At 40.7% G+C, this 21,656-nt stretch overlaps 1 protein-coding gene and 1 long non-coding RNA gene across 4 annotated transcripts in view; one reads left to right on the top strand and one right to left on the bottom strand.

The window, feature by feature from the left end:
• Positions 1-2,569: 2,569 nt before the first annotated feature.
• LOC134219864 (uncharacterized) overlaps positions 2,570-21,656 on the bottom strand; it is a 45,004-nt gene continuing 25,917 nt past the window's right edge. For 2 of the 3 annotated variants that reach the window (XM_062698755.1, XM_062698761.1), the window contains exons 2-7: positions 13,019-13,343; positions 12,633-12,953; positions 10,951-12,572; positions 9,900-10,891; positions 9,750-9,833; positions 2,570-3,704 (exon numbers count right to left, since the gene is read on the bottom strand). In XM_062698755.1, coding sequence (XP_062554739.1) covers positions 3,460-3,704; positions 9,750-9,833; positions 9,900-10,891; positions 10,951-12,572; positions 12,633-12,953; positions 13,019-13,246 — 3,492 coding nt within the window. In that variant the 5' untranslated portion in view covers positions 13,247-13,343 and the 3' untranslated portion in view covers positions 2,570-3,459. The remainder of the gene's footprint in view (positions 3,705-9,749; positions 9,834-9,899; positions 10,892-10,950; positions 12,573-12,632; positions 12,954-13,018; positions 13,344-21,656) is intronic. The other variant, XM_062698770.1, reaches the window with a different exon arrangement.
• LOC134208000 (uncharacterized) lies at positions 17,586-18,476 on the top strand. The gene is made up of 3 exons (XR_009978461.1): positions 17,586-17,796; positions 17,865-18,262; positions 18,342-18,476. It is a non-coding gene; the product is annotated as an uncharacterized LOC134208000 (long non-coding RNA).

Here is a 21,656-nt window from a genome sequence, read left to right as displayed (position 1 = left end):
GGCTGCTCTTGCTTCCTTGTACCGATCTCTATTCGATCGGGTACCTGACACCAACATCCGGCTTCTGGCAACGTTCTTCTCGTCTGTCACTCTCTGGCACTCCACATCGAACCAACCCGTCCTGGGTCGCCTCTGTGCAGTGCCTACCACTTCTCGTGCTGTTGTGCTCACCGCTCCATGGATCGACTCCCATAGATCGTTGATGTTGTCGCTAACGTTGATTGCACTTATCCGTTCGTCGAGCTTCTGGTGGTACTCAGCCGATACTCCTTCCGCCGACAATCGCTGGATATTGTAACGCATCGTCCGCTGTGATCTTTCGTTCGATACAGTTGACAACCGTGATCGAATTTTACTGACAACGAGGTAGTGATCAGAGTCAATGTTCGGACCTCTGAATGTCCGCACATCGATAACATCCGAGAAATGGCGCCCATCCACCAGAACATGGTCTATCTGGTTGCAAGTTTCACCATTTGGGTGTCTCCAGGTGTGCTTTCGGATGTTCTTTCGTGCAAAGTAGGTGCTACTGATGGCCATCCCTCTGGCAGCAGCAAAATTTACTAGCCGTAGGCCGTTGTCATTGGTAGCGGAGTGAAGGCTCTCCCTACCGATTATGGGACGGAAAAAGTCCTCTCTACCGACCTGAGCGTTAGCGTCTCCGATAACAATTTTCACGTCATGCTTTGGGCACTCTCCATAGGCTTTATCAAGACATTCATAAAACGTGTCCTTCACGTCGTCGGATTTATCGTTTGTCGGTGCGTACACGTTGATAAGGCTGTAATTGAAGAATTTGCCCCGTATCCTCAACACACAGATTCGTTCGCTAATGGGTTTCCACCGCATCACTCGCTTCATCTGCTTGCCCATCACTACGAAACCAACTCCATGCTCTGCTTTTCACCGCCGCTGTGATAGATGTTATACTTGAATGCAGTATTGGTCGTGGGGTCCACGGCTCGGAATTCACGTTCTCCGGATCTAGGCCATCGGACTTCTTGAATAGCAGCCACGTTCACTCCAACATTCTGCAGTTCACGAGCCAGAAGGCTCACTCGTCCAGGTTCATTTAGGGTCCTGACATTCCAGGTACCGAGTTTCCAATCATAGTCCTTATTTCGTTGCCGGGTCGGTTGCCAAAAATAACGTTCTCTTTTTCTTCTATCTCCATTTTTCGTGGTATATGAGAGGCTTCAGTAAGCTACCTTACCGGGGTCGCGTTACCTACATCGCGATGATGGGGCTGCCACCTTAGGTATAGCTGACGCGATACAGCATTTCGTTAATCAGCCGCTGGGTACCAGGCAGACGCTGTTTGAGCCGCACCTCCTGGTGAACAGACGCTCGAGGCGTACCTTCTCACTCTAGCTGATGTCAGAAGGACAACAGTGCCCAGGCTGCACTACCAGCTAAGTACACAACCCTTAGCTGGCGGTATTTTGTCATCGGACGACCCGTGGAAGCGTGAGATAGGGACTTGTGGGGACCAGAGCTCTGTTGGGCGCTCCTTCCTTGATGTCAACCCACCATTTTGCAGCCCATAACATGTACCTGAAAAATAGTCACTCTACCCTTCAGAAAGCATACTTCATAAACTCAAATGTTTATGCAATAATTCCCGTCAAACATTGTATCTCGTTTTATTGTATCAGTCGATCATTCGGCTTATTTAAGGTCAACTTTCCCGAAGAACCCATATTTTTTTAAGCCTCTAACTATTTTTAAAATCGAAAACAAAAAACGAAAAAGTGTTGCACGTGTGGACCGGCCTGAACAATTCACCCGATGTTCGTTTAAAATCGGGACAATCTTTAAAAAACAGAGCTTTTTCGATTTTTTTTTTTAATTTTGAAAATACTTAGAGGCGTCAAAATATGGATTCTTTAAGAAAGTTGAACTTAAATAAGCCAAAGAATCGATTGAGCGAATAAAAATGTATGACGGGAAAGGTCAACTGAACGCTGTTGCATGAAGAAGATGAACAGAGATGTTAATCGAAAAAAAAAAAAATAAACGGGAATTTAACTCATTACGTTAGCAGTACGATCATAAAGAAAGATTGTCGCTTTCGCCACTGGCTAAACATATTTTATTGTCTATGCCGGTCATCGCTGAAACGTCGCCCAACCAGCGAGCGCTTTCCAGTTTGGTGCTGTAGCGACGCATTGAATTTGCCTGCGTCGCTGGAGCACTTATTGGAAAGGGTCGCCAGCGACCAGCGACGTTAAAGTCGAGCAACGTAGTTGAGATAAGTTCATAAATACATGTTCTTGATTTTATCTGCATCGACAATACTGGCGAGGGTAGACCGCGCACATAATGTCAACAAAAATCAATTCGTTTTGACAGTTATGTATTCAACACGCTTGGGAACGAAAACAAAGGGAACCACAGCAACAATCTTCCTCTATACTTTGTTACCTTTTCTCATACACTCAAAATTGTATGTAGTGCAACATCATAAAATAAATTTTAAAATCTAAATGATGTGGTTATTATCCGTCAATATAGACCAACCTGATCAGCGCATGTGGGATTATTTCGGATAAAAGTAAAAACAAACCAATCCAACTACCCTTTTCAGTTAGCCTGTAGATGAATGGGCGAGTTTATTGTTGTTGCTGTTTTTGCTTTAGTAGTTGTATACAACTTAACGAACCTAGTAGATATCCTGCTTTCTAATAAAAATCATGTTAAATGGGTGTATGTGAGTAAATACAACTTAGGATCTAGTCAGAACATAATAGCGCAAATCTTTTTTTTATTCGTATTACAGTAAAATAGCGATAAACAAATTCACAGAATTTATTGAATTGGATTTTGTTTTGTATGTAAAGAAGCGTATTTAGTATTCAAATCAAAGTCCGTGTCCACTACATCCTCGGCCCTGGAAATCCGAAGTCTGCGCTTAACAGTACCTATTAAAGCCTAAAGCATTACTTTTTTTGGATAACTGATTCTCCCAGCTTTCCTTGTTTTCCTCTGCAGCTTTTCAATGAAGCTCATTTTTCACCTAAAGTACCAGTTGTGAATAAATAAGGATTATTGTTTCCATTTGTTACTTTTGTGTTTCTACATTTACACAACACATTCTATCCTAATCGGTTTCGTTCAGAATCTTACGAAAGAAATGAAGCAGAACAAATTCGACCTTCTGTTATCTTCTAGTAGGAATACACAAGTTCCATCTATGACTTAATTTCCATTTCGTTACCCTTCATGTCACGCTTTCCATAGGACTTGAGAAAATAGTACACCCTTAAAATTAGTTTCGCTCAACCGAAAATATCACTTTCAAAAAAATTCCTTACATAAACAACGAATAGTTACAAAAAATAGGGCGTTTCCCAACGCGAGCAAATAAATCCCCAAATGACACACATTTATATCCACAAACACAAACATACCGATATCTCGCTTACCCATCTACCACCTGCTGGTCAGCGAGGTTCTTCCTCACGTGTGCACCAGCCCGCGAATGTCGTTCGTGTTCGGCGACTGCAGCATCTGATCCGTGCAGATGTCCGACCCGTCCAGCATTTCGTCGTCAACGTTATCGAGGAAGTCACCCAGAAAGTTCGCCGACTCCACCGTCATATCCTCCAGGGACTTGACGTGTTCGCCAACCACTTCGAGGGCCCGTTCCAGATCCTGATCCTCCTCCTGGGTGGACTCGAATGTTGGCGCGTTTTGCTCTTGTTCTGGGGAAAAAGGAAAATCAAATTAAATAATTCCTATTAAATAGTCAAATTTGACGATTTTTTTGGCATTCATTTTAAGGAGGCGTAAGCCTTATAATTGACCTTTCACGTCAAAAATTGTTTCTTGTTTTATTGTCTCAGGGTCTGTCTCATTTGGAGAATTAAACTGAAATTGAACTTAAATTGACATTTCAATAATTTATTATCGAATAACCCTGCTCGCAGAGCAAGATTACTTTTGACAGATATCGAATCATTTTCCATCGATGTCCTATTGGAATTGCTGGGTAGCACCAGCCATTCTTATAACGGGGTGATATTTTAATTTTCGAACTGTCACTTTTAAGTTTAATTCTCCAAATGAGATAGACCCTCAATCGATTCTTTGGCTTATTTAAGATCAACTTTTCCGGAGAACCTATATTTTTGGAAGCCTCTAAAGAGCACCTCCACGGGAGTCCTCATCGCTATTCTTATTATAGCGCTTCCTCCCGAGTGCTATTTTAGGATAACGCCCCATCTTCCCACCGGTGGTTTCTGTTTTAGGTATAGTGACTTCGTAAACATATTGTGTTCTTACCGGGCGTTGCTAAAAGTAGTCATCTTCTTCTTTAACTTCTCTACATTCCAATTGGAACTTGGCTAGCTGCTCAACTATGTATTATATTTATAAGCATTTCCTCAGTTATTAATTGATTGCCAACCATTGCCTGAGTATGTATTTTGTGTAACAACTATGCCCAAGGAGCCCACTCGAAAACATCCTTGACTGAAACGGGAGCAGGAATTCTACGCTTTTGCTCGCAAGGCAAAAAAAATCGCAAAAAAATCTATTCTGAGGGAACTGCGAAAGATTCTTAATAGAACACAAAGATTGCTGGGAAACTCCCGGAGAATCTGCCAAGTATCCTAGGGGAAAAGACGGCTTTGGCAGGTTTTGTTCTATTATTATCAGGGGGTTTTTGTCGACCACATTTTTATGAAATTTGGCAACAATATTCTTTGATATGCAAAGTATGTCTAGGCCAAATTTGGGCAAAATCAGTCATTATATACCCCCCTGACAATAATAGAACAAAACCTGCCAAAGCCGTCATTCCCCTAGATGAATTTCCAAAACAAAACAAAAGACAAACTTGCGGGTGATTTTCTGGAGGAACTACTTGACCCTAAGGGTCTGTCTCATTTGGAAAATTAAACTTAAAAGTGACAGTTCGAAAATTAAAAAATCACCCCGTTATAAGAATGGCTGGTGCTACCCAGCAATTCCAATAGGACATCGATGGAAAATGATTCGATATCTGTCAAAAGTAATCTTGATCTGCGAGCAGGGTTATTTGGTAATTATTGAAATGTCACTTTTAAGTTTAATTTCAGTTTAATTATCCAATTGACAATGATATGGAAATGCTAATATCATCTTCCAAACTTGGACGTACATGTTCATGATAGCATTAGAGGCGAAAGTATAGAATTGATAGTTCCGTTAGGATACGGCAGGCATGAAGAATGTTTTTATAGAAGTCGATTTGAAAGCGAGCGGAGGGCAATATTTGTGATGGCACATATCGCACGACCTTCCTTCTGCCAAGCTCCCGTATGAAGGGGGAGGGAAGAATATCAGTGTGGAATCTGATATATCTCCACTGGCAAAAGGAAGGTGGTTTGACTTGCTCATATGCCATCGCGTGCGGAAGGATTTGCTATCGACGAGTACTGTCTCCAAATTTCTAATATGACATCAGTATTTAGTAGAATAGGATTTTTATTGCACAGTTCTGTTTTCTCATTGCGTCCGTCTCGTCGCAACCAACTTGGCTGCCTCGGAGAGAACAAAGCAGAGAAAGGCACTGCTGCTGTACCGTCGACCAATAACAGCTGAATTGATGGATGCCCCCACCAAGGGTAGTACACTAAATTAATGATTTCGTGTGTGTTACTTCTACGTGAAGTTAAACGATTTACAATGATATGGAAATGCTAATATCATCTTCCAAACTTGGACGTACATGTTCATGATAGCATTAGAGGCGAAAGTATAGAATTGATAGTTCCGTTAGGATACGGCAAGCATGAAGAATGTTTTTAGATATAATTCTATTTGAAAGCGAGCGGAGGGCAATATTTGTGATGGCACATATCGCACGACCTTCCTTCTGCCAAGCTCCCGTATGAAGGGGGAGGGAAGAATATCAGTGTGGAATCTGATATATCTCCACTGGCAAAAGGAAGGTGGTTTGACTTGCTCATATGCCATCGATAGCAAATCCTTCCGCACGCGATGGCATATGAGCAAGTCAAACCACCTTCCTTTTGCCAGTGGAGATATATCAGATTCCACACTGATATTCTTCCCTCCCCCTTCATACGGGAGCTTGGCAGAAGGAAGGTCGTGCGATATGTGCCATCACAAATATTGCCCTCCGCTCGCTTTCAAATCGACTTCTATAAAAACATTCTTCATGCCTGCCGTATCCTAACGGAACTATCAATTCTATACTTTCGCCTCTAATGCTATCATGAACATGTACGTCCAAGTTTGGAAGATGATATTAGCATTTCCATATCATTGTAAATCGTTTAACTTCACGTAGAAGTAACACACACGAAATCATTAATTTAGTATCCAATTGAGACAGACCCTAAGTATACGTAAAGGCTATATGATCGCTCCAAAAACAAACTTTTTATAGAAGGCCCGGAGACCCATAGTGTTATTGTAGATCCAGTTGAAAACCGAAATGAGCTCTCGCGACAATCGCATTTTCTCCCATTTCCGGATGTCGCAACTACATCGCGAGTAGTGCGCATCTATGCCACAGCCGTGCGCCATAATGCGCACCACTCGCGATGCAGTTGCGACTTTCGGAAATGGGAGAAAATGCGATTGTCGCGAGAGCTCAGTTCGGTTTTCAACTGGATCTACAATATATACCGATCGACTCAGCTCGACGAATTGAGGTGATGTCTGTGTGTGTGTGTGTGTGTGTGTGTGTGTGTGTGTGTGTGTGTGTGTGTGTGTGTGTGTGTGTGTGTGTGTGTGTGTGTGTGTGTGTGTGTGTGTGTGTGTGTGTGTGTGTATATGTGTGTGTGTGTGTGTCTCTGCGCACCCACCCAAAATAATGTCACTCATTTTTCAGGAGCTCGCAACAAGTTGCATTCGACGCAGGATACTCTCCCATTGTTCCCTATTGAAAATTGGTCAGATCGGACTATGGGCTCGGAAGTTATGGCCAAAATACCACTTTTATATAGAAAAAAATGTCACTCATTTTTCAGGCACTTATCCTTACCCGATTTACTCGCAACAAGTTGCATTCGACGCAGAATACTCTTCAATTGTTTCCTATTGAAAATTGACCAGATCGGACTATGGGCTCAAGAGTAATGGCCAAAATACTAGTTTTATAATGCACGAGAAAGGCACCATCACCGCTAGGTGGATTATTCAGGGTTTGTTCATACATGTCAGAATCAGTGTTGGTAAAATCATTCATAAAACTCACTCATCGAGCTCTGTCGCACGAGCGAACTCGTTTCACTTTTACCAAAGTGACGTTTCACAAAATAACAACTCTGTATGGAAATTTAGCAACCCAGTATGGGGCGCTAAATTTGGAAACTCACGGCTAACTTTGAGTTCCGTTCTTATTTTACATTCCCGTTTAGATACCTCCGGTGTAAAAGTGAGTCCCTATAAAGGGCCCGGAACTAGCGATAGGGACCCAGATGGGGACTCCCGTGGAGGTGCTTTTTAACTATTTTAAAAATAGAAAACACGAAAAGAGCTTCACGTGTGAATCGGCCTTTAAAATTCACCCGCTGTTTGTTTAAAATCGGCCAAATGTTAGGCCAATTTTGAAAAACAGCACTTTTTCGGCTATTTGTTTTACATAAATTGACCTTTCCCGTCAAAATATTTTATTCGCTCAATCGATTCTTTGGCTTATTTAAGGTCAACTTTCCCAAAGAACCCATATTTGTTGACGCCTCAAAGTATTTTTAAAATTTAAAACAACCCAAGTAACCACCAAGCATTAATTATTTCATGTAATCAATCACAGATCAGCATATTAAATGCTAATTGCATTAGATCAGTTTTAACGATATAAAGATGCATTTATTCATGAACTGTCAAGCAACGATACACTACCGTGCACGCACCATACTTTGCGCAGTTAAGGAAATTCAAAATTTAATCAACTCGCACAACTTACAAAAAGTAGCTATCCGCCTGAAATAGTTTCCATGCTGTTGTATTATTATCATATTAATGTTCGAGAACTAAATTTGGTGCAAAAATTTGTAATAAATAGTAAATTGAACTTCAAAGCAGACCCCTTATTATATGCCTAACTTTGCGCAAATAGCTTGGAAAATTTCTAACACGAAGCAAGCGTCTATCATAGAATTTTTCAACCAAATTTTATTTTTTCAACTAATACTACTATTACAAATCATGTTCATTCCATTTGTAGGCATATATGAGCATATTTAAGAAAATGAGGATGCCCGGCATCATTTTCTCATGATTCGACATACTTAGTATGTTTTCACGTCTGTTGGTGTATGTACAGCCTCATTTATGTACATTGACCACAGCTAACAAAAGTACTTTTCTGTTCAAACCCTTTTCCGATGAGGTATATCATAAATGTTGAAAATATCGAAGAAATACGAGTTGTGCGCAAAATTAGGTACACTGTATTAAAAAACGGTTCCTAACATTGCGCATAATATATTTTAACGAAAAATATAAATAACAAACCAAATTCTCATTAGATGGCTTCAACAATATTATAATTATTCGATCTATGTGTAATAAGATGTCACCGAATGTAAAAATTTACAAAAAATACCATTTTTCGGGTAGACCGTCACTTGTCCAATTGTGCTAAGAACACGTCATTTTGATCATTTTCACTGTTTTCAGTACGAATTTCAACTATTAAAATAAAAAATCTGTCTTTTAACAGCGGCAAAATGCGTGCGCTGTTATAATAACGTGTATATTGTGCTGACTAGTTGTAATTATATTTCGAAATTCAATTTAAACGCATTCTATAACAAAAATAATCGCATAATGCGCAAAGTTAGGAGCTGCGCAAAGTTAGGTGCGTGCACGGTACTTCAGCATCACGAATGCAACGAAGCATTACTTATGTTTTATTTCAACATGTCAAAGTAATGGAGCATTATTTCGGTCGTAAAAGGGCCTTTTTCCACTTTAAATCAACTTTAATGGCTGTATTATGTGCAAGCATATATAGCTCCATGGTTACTTGGGAAAAATCGAAAAAGTGCTGTTTTTTTAAAGATTGGTCCGATTTTGAACGAACATCGGGTGAATTTTTCAGGCCGGTTCACACGTGCAGCACTTTTTCGGTTTTTGTTTTCGATTTTAAAAATAGTTTGGTTCTTTGGGAAAGTTGAGCTTAAAAAAGCCAAAGAATCGATTGAACGACTAAAAAATTTTTATGGAAAAGGTCAATTGGCCAAAAAATCGTAAAAGTGCTGTTTTTCAAGATTGGCCTAACATTCGCCTGATTTTGAACGAACATTTGTGAATTTTTCAGGCCGGCACACAAGTACAGCACTTTTTGGGTTTTTGTTTACGATTTTTAAAATAGTCAGAGATTTTATGGGTTCTTCGGGAAATTTGACCTTAAATAAAGTAAAGAATCGACTGAGACCAGGGTTCGCAGAAATCGCCCTATTTGATGATAGAACGCATTGTTCTCGCTCATTTTATGTTGGGGACCATATCATTTTGCACAGCTGTGTAAAACAAGTTGAAATGCATCATCAGAACTGGTGCCCCTCGCAATTGGGGCTTTTTAAAAGAAATTTATCATGGGGTAATAGCCCCCCGAATCAGCTCATTATTGTAACAGCTTCCGAAAAACGTCTCTCACGGTATGCTACCTATCGCGAGTGTATACAGACATGAGTGAGAGATTTTTTCAATCTCTTTTGGATTCAAACCCTGAGACAATTAAACTATTATAAACGGGAAAGGCAAATAAATTACTTTTTAAAACTTACCGCTAAAAAGTAACTCGTTAAATGCATCAGCTGGCAACTGGCTCAGGACGTTGTTGAGATTTCCGATCTCGAAAGGTATTTCCTCTGAAAATACAAGCAAAATCAATACTTTCCCCGCTTAGTTACCTACCACAAGTTCGCCCGACTCACCTATCACATCCGGAGCGGCCATCAGTTCCGACTCGGACAGTCCCCCAACACCAGTGTCCTCGGAGCTGGCATAAGCTGAACTGTTCTCGCATATATTCAACAGATCCTGAGTGGTGGTCCCGCTTAGCATTTGCTGCACGTGCTGCTGATCAAACCCGACCGACTGCGACTGAGGTTGCTGCTGTTGGTGGGCGCCAAAGTTCAGCATCAGATCGTGATTCCGCCCAATCATGTGTGGCTGTTGCTGCTGTTGTTGTGATTGAGATAACAAATGCTGGTACGTGGTCGCACTGCCAGCAATCGGTTGATTCTGCACTTGGCGCAACTGCTGGCTCAACGGAATGTGGACGTTTCGGTTGATTGTGGACTGCGATGGGACCATTTGTACTACACCGGCTGCTGTGGGGTTGCTTTGAAGCTGATGCTGCCTCTGCTGAAGAATGTTGCTTCCCACTGTTTGTCGGATGGTATTTGACTTTTGAACAATCTGCACTGTTCCAGAAGCCCCAGTCACGGTTCCGTACGCTGGTGGAGGTAATGTCGGTTTCGAATACTGTTGTTTATATTGTTGCTGGTGAAGGGCAACTTGCTGCTGGAGAGGCGTTAACTTCTTCTTTTTGCTCTTTTTCTTGGCCTTGTCGGTCGTCGGAACCGAACCAGCTGTTCGGGCCGATGTCGCAACTGGCTGCTTTACAACCGGCTGCTTCTTCTTGAGGGCGGCGTTCCCGGTTCCAGGTTTCTTCAGTAATTTTACTTCGGCGGACATTTTGTCATGATTATCGTGCTTCCAGGCGTGCTCCCGACAAAGGATCAGTTCGTGACTGATGTCAAACACGGGCACCCTGCACTGACTGTTGTCGGAGAACTTGGCAGTGCACTGCTGGAACAGGCGTTGCTCGGTATTATCTGTTATATGCTGATAGCAGTGGGTTGTTGCCAGTAGGGCCACCTGGTTGCATCCTGATCGCTGGCATTTCGGTTGCTCGACACCACTAAATATAAAAAAAACTGATTAGATTTTATCAAAAATGGACCAAACTTATATTCTTACCCATTTCGCTTTAAAGTCTGCTCCCGATGGTGGTCCATCTTACTTAGCATCTTTTCCACATCTCGATAGCGCTTTCTTGCTGGTAAATTACCCCGCAGCTTTTGTCCGTTCCAATATTGCACAGTTTTACGTCTGAGTTGTGCTCGTTTTAGCTCCAGCCTCTCGTCGCGGCTCAGTTTTTTCAACTCCGAGTTGCCTTCACCCGAAACATCGAGATTCAGCTGGTGTAACTTACTGTTCTGTTCGTCGTGCTTCTTAGATCCGGGTTTTCTAGAACGGCACATGGCGGCCGCTATACTTGTGTCCACCTCAGAGCTGGCGTAAACTTCATTGAACCAAACGTCCTGAACGCAGGGAGCTCTGGACAGCGAGCTGTAGTTTACTGATCCAGGAGTGCAAATATCAAACACGTATGAGTCCGGGGCGTGCCATTCGCGGTTAATTGGGATCGCGATGGCTCCTGGCGGTTTCCACTTGGACAGTCGAACAGTGGCGGGTTGTGGTTTGCTTTCGCTTGGCTCTTCCTGTTCATCCTTCACTTGCGACGCAGGCAATATCCTTTCGAGGGTCTCGTGATGCGAAGAACGACTGTAGGATCGCTTCATACGCTTAGCGGTGGGGCCTTGCTGATTGCTTTGGGAAAATTTAGCTGTGGTCGTACGATCAGCCTGCGAGGGGCGACCTTTTCCCTGTGACTTCGGCGTGGACGGGGCGGTAATGCTGACAGTCGCCGCAGGTATCCCAAGAGCAGTTTTGGGGGTTGTTTGGAGAACAGAGAGTGGCGAGTCATTTGGAGGGGGAGGAGGAGGAGGTGGTGGCTCTGTTTTGATCTCATTTTTGGGAATAATGAAGGAGGGGATCGTAAAGTCGTCTTGGGGTGGTAACGGAGGAAGAGTGGGTGCAGAAGGTTTCAGAATTGACGTGGGAGTTCGTGGATTTTGGGGAATGGACTTGGACGCAGCAAGAAGATTCGCGGAAGCAGCCACTGTTGCAACATTCGTTGGAACATTCAATGCAGGTAAGGGAGAAGAAGGTGGCGCTGGAACTGTCGTTGTGGCGGTTTCGAGACTCATTTGGCTTGACGGTGGGGACGGCCGTCGAATGTTGATGGCGGTCGGGGTCGGTGTAGTTTGTCTAGCTGTTGGAAGAACCGTGCTGTTCGTATTGATGACCTGTTGTTGCGGCGTTGTTGCCACATTTGGGATTTTGTTCAAAAGTGAAGGATTCTGTCTGGCGAGGGTGTTCCGTAGGGCCGCTATGCTGGCAGGATTGGAAATGTGAGTCGCCGCAGCTAAACTATTGCTGCTGTTTGGGGTGTGAAGAAAAATCTTCCCTTGCGGTTGAGGTTGGATCAGACGAATCTTTGTAGGCGATACCGACTGAATGGGAACCGGTGGGGCAACAGTGGTATTGGCTGGGGGAGGACCCAGCAGACTGTTGCTGGAATGATTGAGATATCTTCGAGCATCAGGCGTTATAGTTGGTCTGCCTCCGATTGGCTGTTGCGGGCTTGGACTCTTTACTATTCGTACAGTTTGAATAGCAGCTGGCGATACATTCGGAGATTTGCTGGCAAGTACACGCCTGGAGAACTTTCCTGTTTGCTGTGGAGATATTTGAACCTACGAGAAAAAAATCATAAAGGCCACTATTGAACTTTATCAACATCCTTTAAATCCTACCTGTAAGGGTTTGGTGAATACTGTTGGGGATGATATAGCGGTGGAGTAGCTACTAGTGCCGGTTGTCGTTGACATCGCTTTTGAATGTGACGGTTGCGATGCACTGACGAACACTTGTGGACTTTTCTGCACGATCGTTGTCGATTGTGGAATTGATACCGTCCGGAAAACAGTGCCCCCGGAGCTGGTAGGCATTGTTGCAGTAGTACTACCGTTTAACCGCGACTTGGCAAGGGATGCAACGGTTGACGCTGCCGTGGACTGTACAATGGACACTTTGATAGGCGTCACCTTGGTATTCGGTCCAGAGGTACGATGCTGCTGGAATAGATTAGGCGAGCATTAGAGACAAATGTCAGCTGACAGTGGTACATATTTGAATTAACCTGCACGACATTGTGGTTGCCACTGCTGATGTTGTTGTTGCTGGTAAGCAAACTGGTTCCAGCCTGAATGACGGATGTCGCTGGACTTGTGGCAGGGGCGTTCGCAGCAGAAGGACTACTACTTACAACATGTGAGTGCTTGTATAGGGATGTATTTGCTGGAAGAGGCGCCGGCTCCGTGAAAGCATATGGATCTTCCTGGACTCGAGACGCCTGTTGACATGACATGACCTGAGCAGTGTACGATGTCGGAGAAAAATCTCCGTCAATCGAGGGGGATCCGGGTAATCTTTTGAGGATTACTTCTTTCTTTCTTCAAGAACACCTGAAAAGATATTCAGAGAAACAAAAAAAAATGAATAACTCTTAATTAACTCTAGGCTTCAGGAGTAACTAGGGACAGATGAACAGATCACAGGGAACTTTGAACGCGTAGATATTTAAGAAAAAGATAGGTGACTCATGGTGGATACAATACAAGGGGTTCTATTTTTAGTGCTGCAGTCATAATAAGCTCTGGTAATCTGGTAAAACCAGCTGCAGCCTATCTGCGTTGATATAATTCCCGCAGAGCGTTACGTCTACCTGACAACACGTTTATAGGCTCCGCACTAAGATCTCCTTAGATGCAGACGGACCGAGATCTAACTTTAGGATCCGAAGGGTCGAAGGGTTTCGTAGTGATATGTTCTCATAAAATTGCAATTCCTGCACTTGCTTTTCTGATTCACGGAATATTCAAATGTATTATGTATTGAAGGCATTAATTTATAGCGAACATTTGAAATAGAAACATTCAATGAATTATTGGCAGTGGCTGATCTTCTACTCGCCGCAGCCACATCCAGGCGCTATAGTATATGCACAAAATAGCCAGCAAGAGTTAACCGCCAGAAATTTGTATGGCGAAAGACATCTAACGCTGGTTTTCTCAAAATTAGGAACTTTTCATGAAAAACTATTTGGTACCGGTTATGGGGGATGGTGTCCGCTACTACGCATACCAAATATTTTTTCGATTGAAGTGCTTAATTTTGAGAAATCGTACCTTAGATGCCTTTCGCCATACTGATTTCAGAAAGTTAACTCCTTGTGTGCCGCTGTAAGCACGCTCAAAGCAGTCGATTCATTGCTAACAACTGATGTGTACCAGAGTGGATCTAATTAAGAGTGGCGACACTGTCAGAATTGGAACAAAATTCATCTGTCACTCCCATACAAAATCGCGTTCCAAACGAACAGAAGACCTGTCAAATGCGGCACATGTCGTCACTCTTAATTACATACACTCTGATGTGTACCTTAAAATAATTTAAATGTACATTCCGTGTATTTTATGGCAACATAATTTATAGCGAACGGTAATGACCGATACCGTTCTAATAAATGTTCCGGCGACTGTCGGCCTCTTTCAACACGAACCACCAAGCGAGTAACATCTCCTTTCTACAACAGCTCCGAACCCTTCCAAGTATTATTACACTTTTATTAATTGATCGTTTCCTCCGCGAGTACTCTCCATTCGGTTCCGTCTACCTCAGTCGCTCTTGCCGGTTATAATATTGGCGACGAGGAAAATTTACGAAAAGTGCCCGTGTGAAAAAAAGTGCTATTCCCCGGGTGATTGCCGGATAGACTTTCTTCGCTAGGAGTGTGCAGTTTTGCCTCCGGGCGGAGCGCGATTTAAACAGTAGCGGCACAAAAAGTTTAGACTGGTTGCAGAGCAGGTGGTAGATATCGGAACATTTCCGACGGTTTTTCCGGAGAAGCGGTATTGGTAATGTATAAAGGGATTGAAAAAGCTAGTGAAAGCACGTTGTTGTGCTAGTGAAACACCATTTTTGTGGTGTATGAGGTGTATGATATTATATATTCAGTAGAAAACCGAAATATAGCCGCTATCGAAATTGGATTTTTCTCGCAATCCATACGTCAAACCTAATTTCGGAAGTAGTGCGCTGTATAGCACATCACCAAATGAAAACAGCGCACCACTTCCGAAGTTAGGTTTAACGTATGGATTGTGAGAAAAATCCAACTTTGTTAGCGGCTATAATTCGGTTTTGCACCGAATTGATAATAGTGATTTCATTTCATCGAAACAAAACAAACGGGAACACGGAGAAAACTTTTGAAAAAGATTTTTTGTTTGAATAAAAGAATTATTTTTCTTTTTATTGTGTTCGGTCGGTGATAAGTATGCTACATTAAAAATACGCCTATTGTTTTATTATTTTAACAGAAGGTTGGAACAACAAAAGAAAAGTGAAAAGTTTTTTTGAAACTATTTAGTTAGAGATTAATAAGTATTTTTTCTTATTTATATTCCATACAGATAGCGGCGATTGCCGACGGACAAGTTTTTTACCCCTTGGGATTAAAGTCAGTGGAAGGTACCGGAGCACAATAAATTCTCGGGTTTGATATTATCGAATTGTGGTAAGTCGTTTTTGTTTCGACAGAGTGTTTATTTCTTTTATTTGAAATTTTTAATCAGTTTAATGTGCAAAGTGAATCATTTGATTTTGGATTACATTGTTGGTGAAAGAGTGTATTGTGTTGAAACACAATTAAACAAAAAGTCGTTTTTCGCATGAATGGCGGATACGCCTTAAATTGAAACGGTTTTAATTTATTCATTTGTTTTATTTTTTCTCGCTTTTTGGTGAAATATTTCGGTTTTATTTTTCTTGATAATCAATGGAAGTGTTTTGCTTTTGATAAATTGTGCGCAAATTATTTAAAACCAATTGAAATATTTAATTTAGGGTGCTTATATGGTACCATTTTAACAAATTATTTTGAAACATTTATCCGAATTATTTTGGGTTTATTATTTTATAAAATTTTAATTATTGGTTGGTTTTAATATCTATAGAAATTATGTCGTACATAGCATCAAACATCGATCCGTACCGTAGGGGACAATCTTTTGCATCATGGTTTAAGCGGTTAGCTAGAAGAGCTAATCGAAAAACTTAAGCGAAAATTGGACAAAATGGATTCAGCCTTAATCCAACGTTTCAAATTCTATTGTTGGAAGTCGTGGTAACCTTTTTCAACGCCTGGCAAATTTAAATCAAGGGCATGGTCCAGTGAAGAGCCGAGTAGGCTATAGACACTTTCCAGGTGATGACGAGCGCAATGCAAAACCCTATAATAGGTACAACAATCGCGTGAATCATCTTTTGGAGACCGGACTGGTTAGACAAGAGCGGCACCAGGAACAACAAAGGTGGTACCAGGATGCAGTGGTTCACCCGGTGGAACCGAAAAGCGATGAGCAACTAGTAATCGACCAACGAGTGTGCTACTATTGTGGAGTTCGAGGACATGTCAGAAGGAGGTGCCCGAAGCTGGAACATTTCAAGAAGGATTCAATCAACAATATTAACTTTGAAAAAACATGTACGATTAATGACGATAATTTGTCGAGTATTATGGGTTGTTGGGAAGACAAAAGTGATGATTCGGATCCATGTGAATTGCAGTGCATGCATGTTTCCTCCATTAACAAAAGTCATCCATGTTTACTAGAACTGGATATTCAAGGCATCAATGTGCAGATGGAGATTGATAGTGGTTCCGACGTTTCCGTGATTGGTAAGAACAGGGCTGGTAGCGATCAAAGCTGATCAAAATAGTGACTTTAGTGACCAAAACTGGCAAAAAAGGGACCAAATAGTGACTTTCATCTGCAGAAAAAGTGACCAAATAGTGACTTTTAATTTGCAGTGATAAAAATGAACTTTTATTTGAAGTTAATAAAGCTGAAACAATAAGTAATTTTCAAAAATTATGTCTCTCCTTTTGGTCGAAAATTTCAATTTGAAGGGGCAATAAATTCCAATTACTAAAACATTTTTTAACAAATCCTATGAAAAGGAAATTGACAAGTAAAATCTGATAAGTTTGTTTTATTTGATTCTTTTTATTATTTTCTTTTTAAATTTTCCTCCCCATTCACCACTGGAAAAGCACAACTTTGAGGCAAGTCATACGGAATAATGTGCAATAATATTTATTATGGATTCGAACTTATTCAAAAAATCGTCGCTTGTTTGTAAAAATAGCAGTTTTTATGACAGAAATTTATGATTAATTTTTAGACATAGATTTAATTCGACTCACATAGTTTTTCTGAAACCCAAGAATTATTTCAAAATCTAAAGAATTTTCTCAGGACTTTAAAAAGTCTAAACAAGAAGTTCGAGCTACCAACCAACAAATTCACGATTTTTCTCGATGGAATATCCAAAGTTTATGCAGTTTAAATGTACATCAAAATATATTTTGTAAAATTCTTAAGTATTTTTCTGAGCAGATGTCGAGAGACCATTCATTTTGCTCCTTACAGAACACTACAAATAAATCAATATTTTTTTACATGTGTAGCTACACATAAAACATGAAGATAGCACTAACCATACATTTTATTAGCGCCTAATTGACTTTAAAACTATGCACATACGCTTAATGATCCTAAATAATAAACGACAATTAGGTTCCTTATCTAAAATATGTGTGAGAACTAATGGTAAAAATCCATAACATCTCACACATAAACTACATTATTGTTGCTGATATTATTGATCTCTCTTGGAACTCATCGAAACAAAGTGATCGTCGACCAGTAGAAGCGAAAAAAAAATGGCGAGACTGAGACGAGCTGAAAAGTATCCAGGTCACATTTCGCACAAAACTGACTGTTTTACGAAGTTAATTTAAAAACAACACTTCCGACTGGGTGCAAAATAATTCTTGCCGATTATTTCTGGGTAAGTATAAGCTGATGTGAAATGATGTTCGCAAACAAATTCTGAGTATCAATTTATTCACTCCCTAGCAGGTGTACTTATTTCGTGGGCAGCATCTTCCAAAAAGGAGCGCTCCTAACGCAACTATTCTGGACCTTCCTGCGTCACTCCGAGCGGCACAAATCATTCCAATCAGTGATAAGCACTCCTATGCAGCTTTGGTTCTGCTGTTGACTAATTTTGTGGAACAGGAAAAATTGTTCTTCGACACAGGTTCCGGTTACATGCCAGGATTGCACCCGAAAATGTCCGTGAGGTTATGAAAAGATTTCCTGCCATTCATTTCGATCTACTACGATGGAGTATCCTGCTGCTGAGAAGAGCAGCATCTGATGCAGGAGCCAACTGGACTCGAACCGGTTCAAATAAAAAAATGGCACGGAATATCGTTCGAGAGATTATTCCTCTTGCATCGCTTTATTTAAAGGTAAAGTGCAAACATGATGAGATGTTGTACAATTCCTGAAATACATTTGACTTATTTGAATTAAATTTCTCTATTTCAGGCATTTATGGATGGCACTTGTACTCCTGAGCGTAATCCTCTATGAGCAAACTAATATAGACAACGGATGGCGAATGTGATCGAAAAGTGTTGTCCCTCCCGAACAGGTGTATGCCGTGGTGTCCCCGCCGCGACAACTAGAAGTATTCCAATCGGGACGGTTGTGTTCACTACTTCCTTCTGCATCAAGGCGACTTCATCGATTATGTCATGGATTTCTGCGCGCTCGACTAAATGTGACTGGGAAATCAAAATGCTTATTGTGATCCTGAGCACCCGGAGTCTTCATCAGGTCCAGTGACCTGAGGAGAATCGCATAGTGTTGTTAGTAGTAATTTTCAAATGAACACCGAAAACAAATACATTTGATTTGTTCTGCTTATGCATAATGAATAAATAATGAAAAATAAATATTTTTTTATTAATAATTTGTATTGATCGATCAAGATAATTCCCTATTGCAATAGCTAATGACACCCATTAAGAATATCAATTAATAATAATATCTGTCTTCATGCAACACATCTGCAATAATACATAAGTTGTATGTGCATCACTAATAAAAATTTCATAAAGAGTACACATAAAATGTATTGGATTGAGGCTATTGCAAATATCTATATAGCCGACACATAAAATGTATACAGATTTTTTCCTCAGTGAAACATTACGGAAAATAATCTTTCTATAGGGAATCCTTACACACTCAGTTTTTATTCCTGCAGATCGGCAAAAATCCGCGCAGCAAAATAAGTACTGATATCCCGGCAAAAATGATGTAAAAAAATGATAGAAATTTCAGCAAGTGTTATATCCCATCCCATAGATCGGATCGCTTACCAAAGTGAATCCAGATAAATTATCGTTTGTAACTCAAACGATATCCTATCCCAAGACAATCGTGGAGATGCAGAGGTATACTCGGTCTCTATGTAGTAGCAACGAGAGTCGAACTAGCAATCCTGCCATTCCTATATGACCGTAAGGACGTGGCCGGCGCCGTTATTGACTTTAAATATTTTAGCTCCCGAAACGTGTACATTGAAAATGGGTAGCTAATCCCAATCTCCATTTATTGTGTTCTCTGTACAATTTCGCAAGTTCAGTCAATCACGGAGTAGCAACTACGAATTGTCCGGTCATAATGCTTATGCTAATGCCTTTAAAAGAGGTTTTTAAAAATCAGCCGAGTCAGCTATTGGCTTTGTGAATATATTTAGATTCTCAATCCACTGTGCCCCTCCTGCTTTCATTATACTAAGAAGCTATTTTTGGCTAAATTCGATGTTCCACTTGAAAAAAGTTCCAATAGTTTGATAGTGGTAAACGGTTCTCGATTGCAAATTGCTGGGAAAGTTGTTGTTTCGGTGGTATTTCGGAATATAAAGGCAAAATTGAAACTTCTAGTATTGGATAGTGATCATGATTTTATTCCTTTATTTGGGAGAACCTGGTTGGATGTTTTCATTCCCAACTGGCGTAATAGTTTTGAAAAACAAGTAACTGAAAACAGAATAATTGAAAAACATAACGACTTAATGAATTATGTCAAGCCTAAACTGATGTTTTCATTAAAGATTTTTTGACTCCTATTAAAGGTAATGAAGCGGAATTGGTTTTAAAAATTGACACACCTATTTATAGGAAAGCATTTGACGTTCCCAATGCAATAAGGGATAATTGTGCTGATATTTGTTTGCGATTCCCATTGGAGCAGTCAGTTGCTGATTTGGAAAAGATTATTAGTGCTTGTGATGCTTCTGCTGTTATGGCAGAGCAACCAAAACAGTTGATTAATACGAAATGGATTTCTTCCTCAAAGCTTTTTGATAGAATACAGCAAGGATTGTTCTACTACAAACATCACGTTCATTTATTGAACGTTGATGGCTTTTCAAATTGGATGGAAGTTGAATGGATGAAAAATAGAACGGAATGTAAAAAATTGATAAAACTACTGTTAGCATATTTGGCTAAATTTGGGTTTCCAGACAGAATGTCAGGTAACAGTCTGTTATTTAATCCTCATGACTTCAATAACTTTTTTGAGAGGCAAGGAATATGGGTTTTGGACAGTTCGCCGTATAATCTTGCTATTAATGGCAAGAAGGAGAGAATACTTCGAATGGTTAAATATGTAATGAGCATGATTTTACTTGACCCAAAATACCTTAGAGCAAAACCGGAGGACCTAGTTGGACTGATTTTAATAAATTTTAAAAATGTTATGACGATGGAAGGATTTATTTCTTCTCAGAAAGTTTTAGGCTATACTTTCAAATTGTTAATCTATATGATTAATGTAAAGCAATACAACAATAACAGTAAAGTACCATTAATTAGCTGTGATTATCTCAATGATGAATTAATTACTGGATCTACTGATGATATTGGCAAAAAGCATAGAAAAGATCTTTTGGACAGCCTGATGGCTGATGATGCCTTATGGTACAAGAACAGTAACCCTCAGGATAAATGGTTGTATGCTAACTTATTTGTAAAAATATTTTACAGACTACAGTTGGAGGCGGAATGACTGCCATGGCACTCCGAAGTCAAATGAAGGCCGTTGGCGATGCGCGAGTCCGGAGATGTTAATCGATGATGGTACATGTCGATCCCTATGTCGATGATCCCGATCCATTACCACAACGAAGAACGCGTGTCAGCGAATAGCCCTTCCGGGGATTCTCGGAGTGAGCATTGTGAAGGTTCCAGTCGCCGGTCAAGCCGCATCGAAAGAAGAATAAGTAAATCGAATTTGGCGCTCGATGGCCTGCCAAAGTATTCGAAAAGAAGAAATTATATCAGATGTGATCGAATAATTGTTTGGTAAATATTTGAAAGTTACGTTTCCTTCTCAACTCTTATAGACTATCGAAAGTCTTGAAAAAGGGAAGGATTGATGTGTACCTTAAAATAATTTAAATGTACATTCCGTGTATTTTATGGCAACATAATTTATAGCGAACGGTAATGACCGATACCGTTCTAATAAATGTTCCGGCGACTGTCGGCCTCGGCCTCTTTCAACACGAACCACCAAGCGAGTAACATCTCCTTTCTACAACAGCTCCGAAACCCTTCCAAGTATTATTACACTTTTATTAATTAATCGTTTCCTCCGCGAGTACTCTCCATTCGGTTCCGTCTACCTCAGTCGCTCTTGCCGGTTATAATAACAACGTGTTGTGCTTTAATCAACAGTTACATCGAAATTGTACGCTTCGTGGTAATGTAGTGTTAGTGTCAACCGGCATTTAATCAATATGGTAATACCACATTAGCACCTAATTATAATGGTTTGATTATTTTC

Source organism: Armigeres subalbatus, chromosome 1 (genome assembly GCF_024139115.2).
Source record: "Armigeres subalbatus isolate Guangzhou_Male chromosome 1, GZ_Asu_2, whole genome shotgun sequence".
In the NCBI taxonomy this organism is placed as follows: Eukaryota; Metazoa; Arthropoda; class Insecta; order Diptera; family Culicidae; genus Armigeres; species Armigeres subalbatus.
The sequence above is the reverse complement of the archived record's forward strand: the minus strand, read 5'-3'. Positions and strand labels throughout refer to the sequence as shown.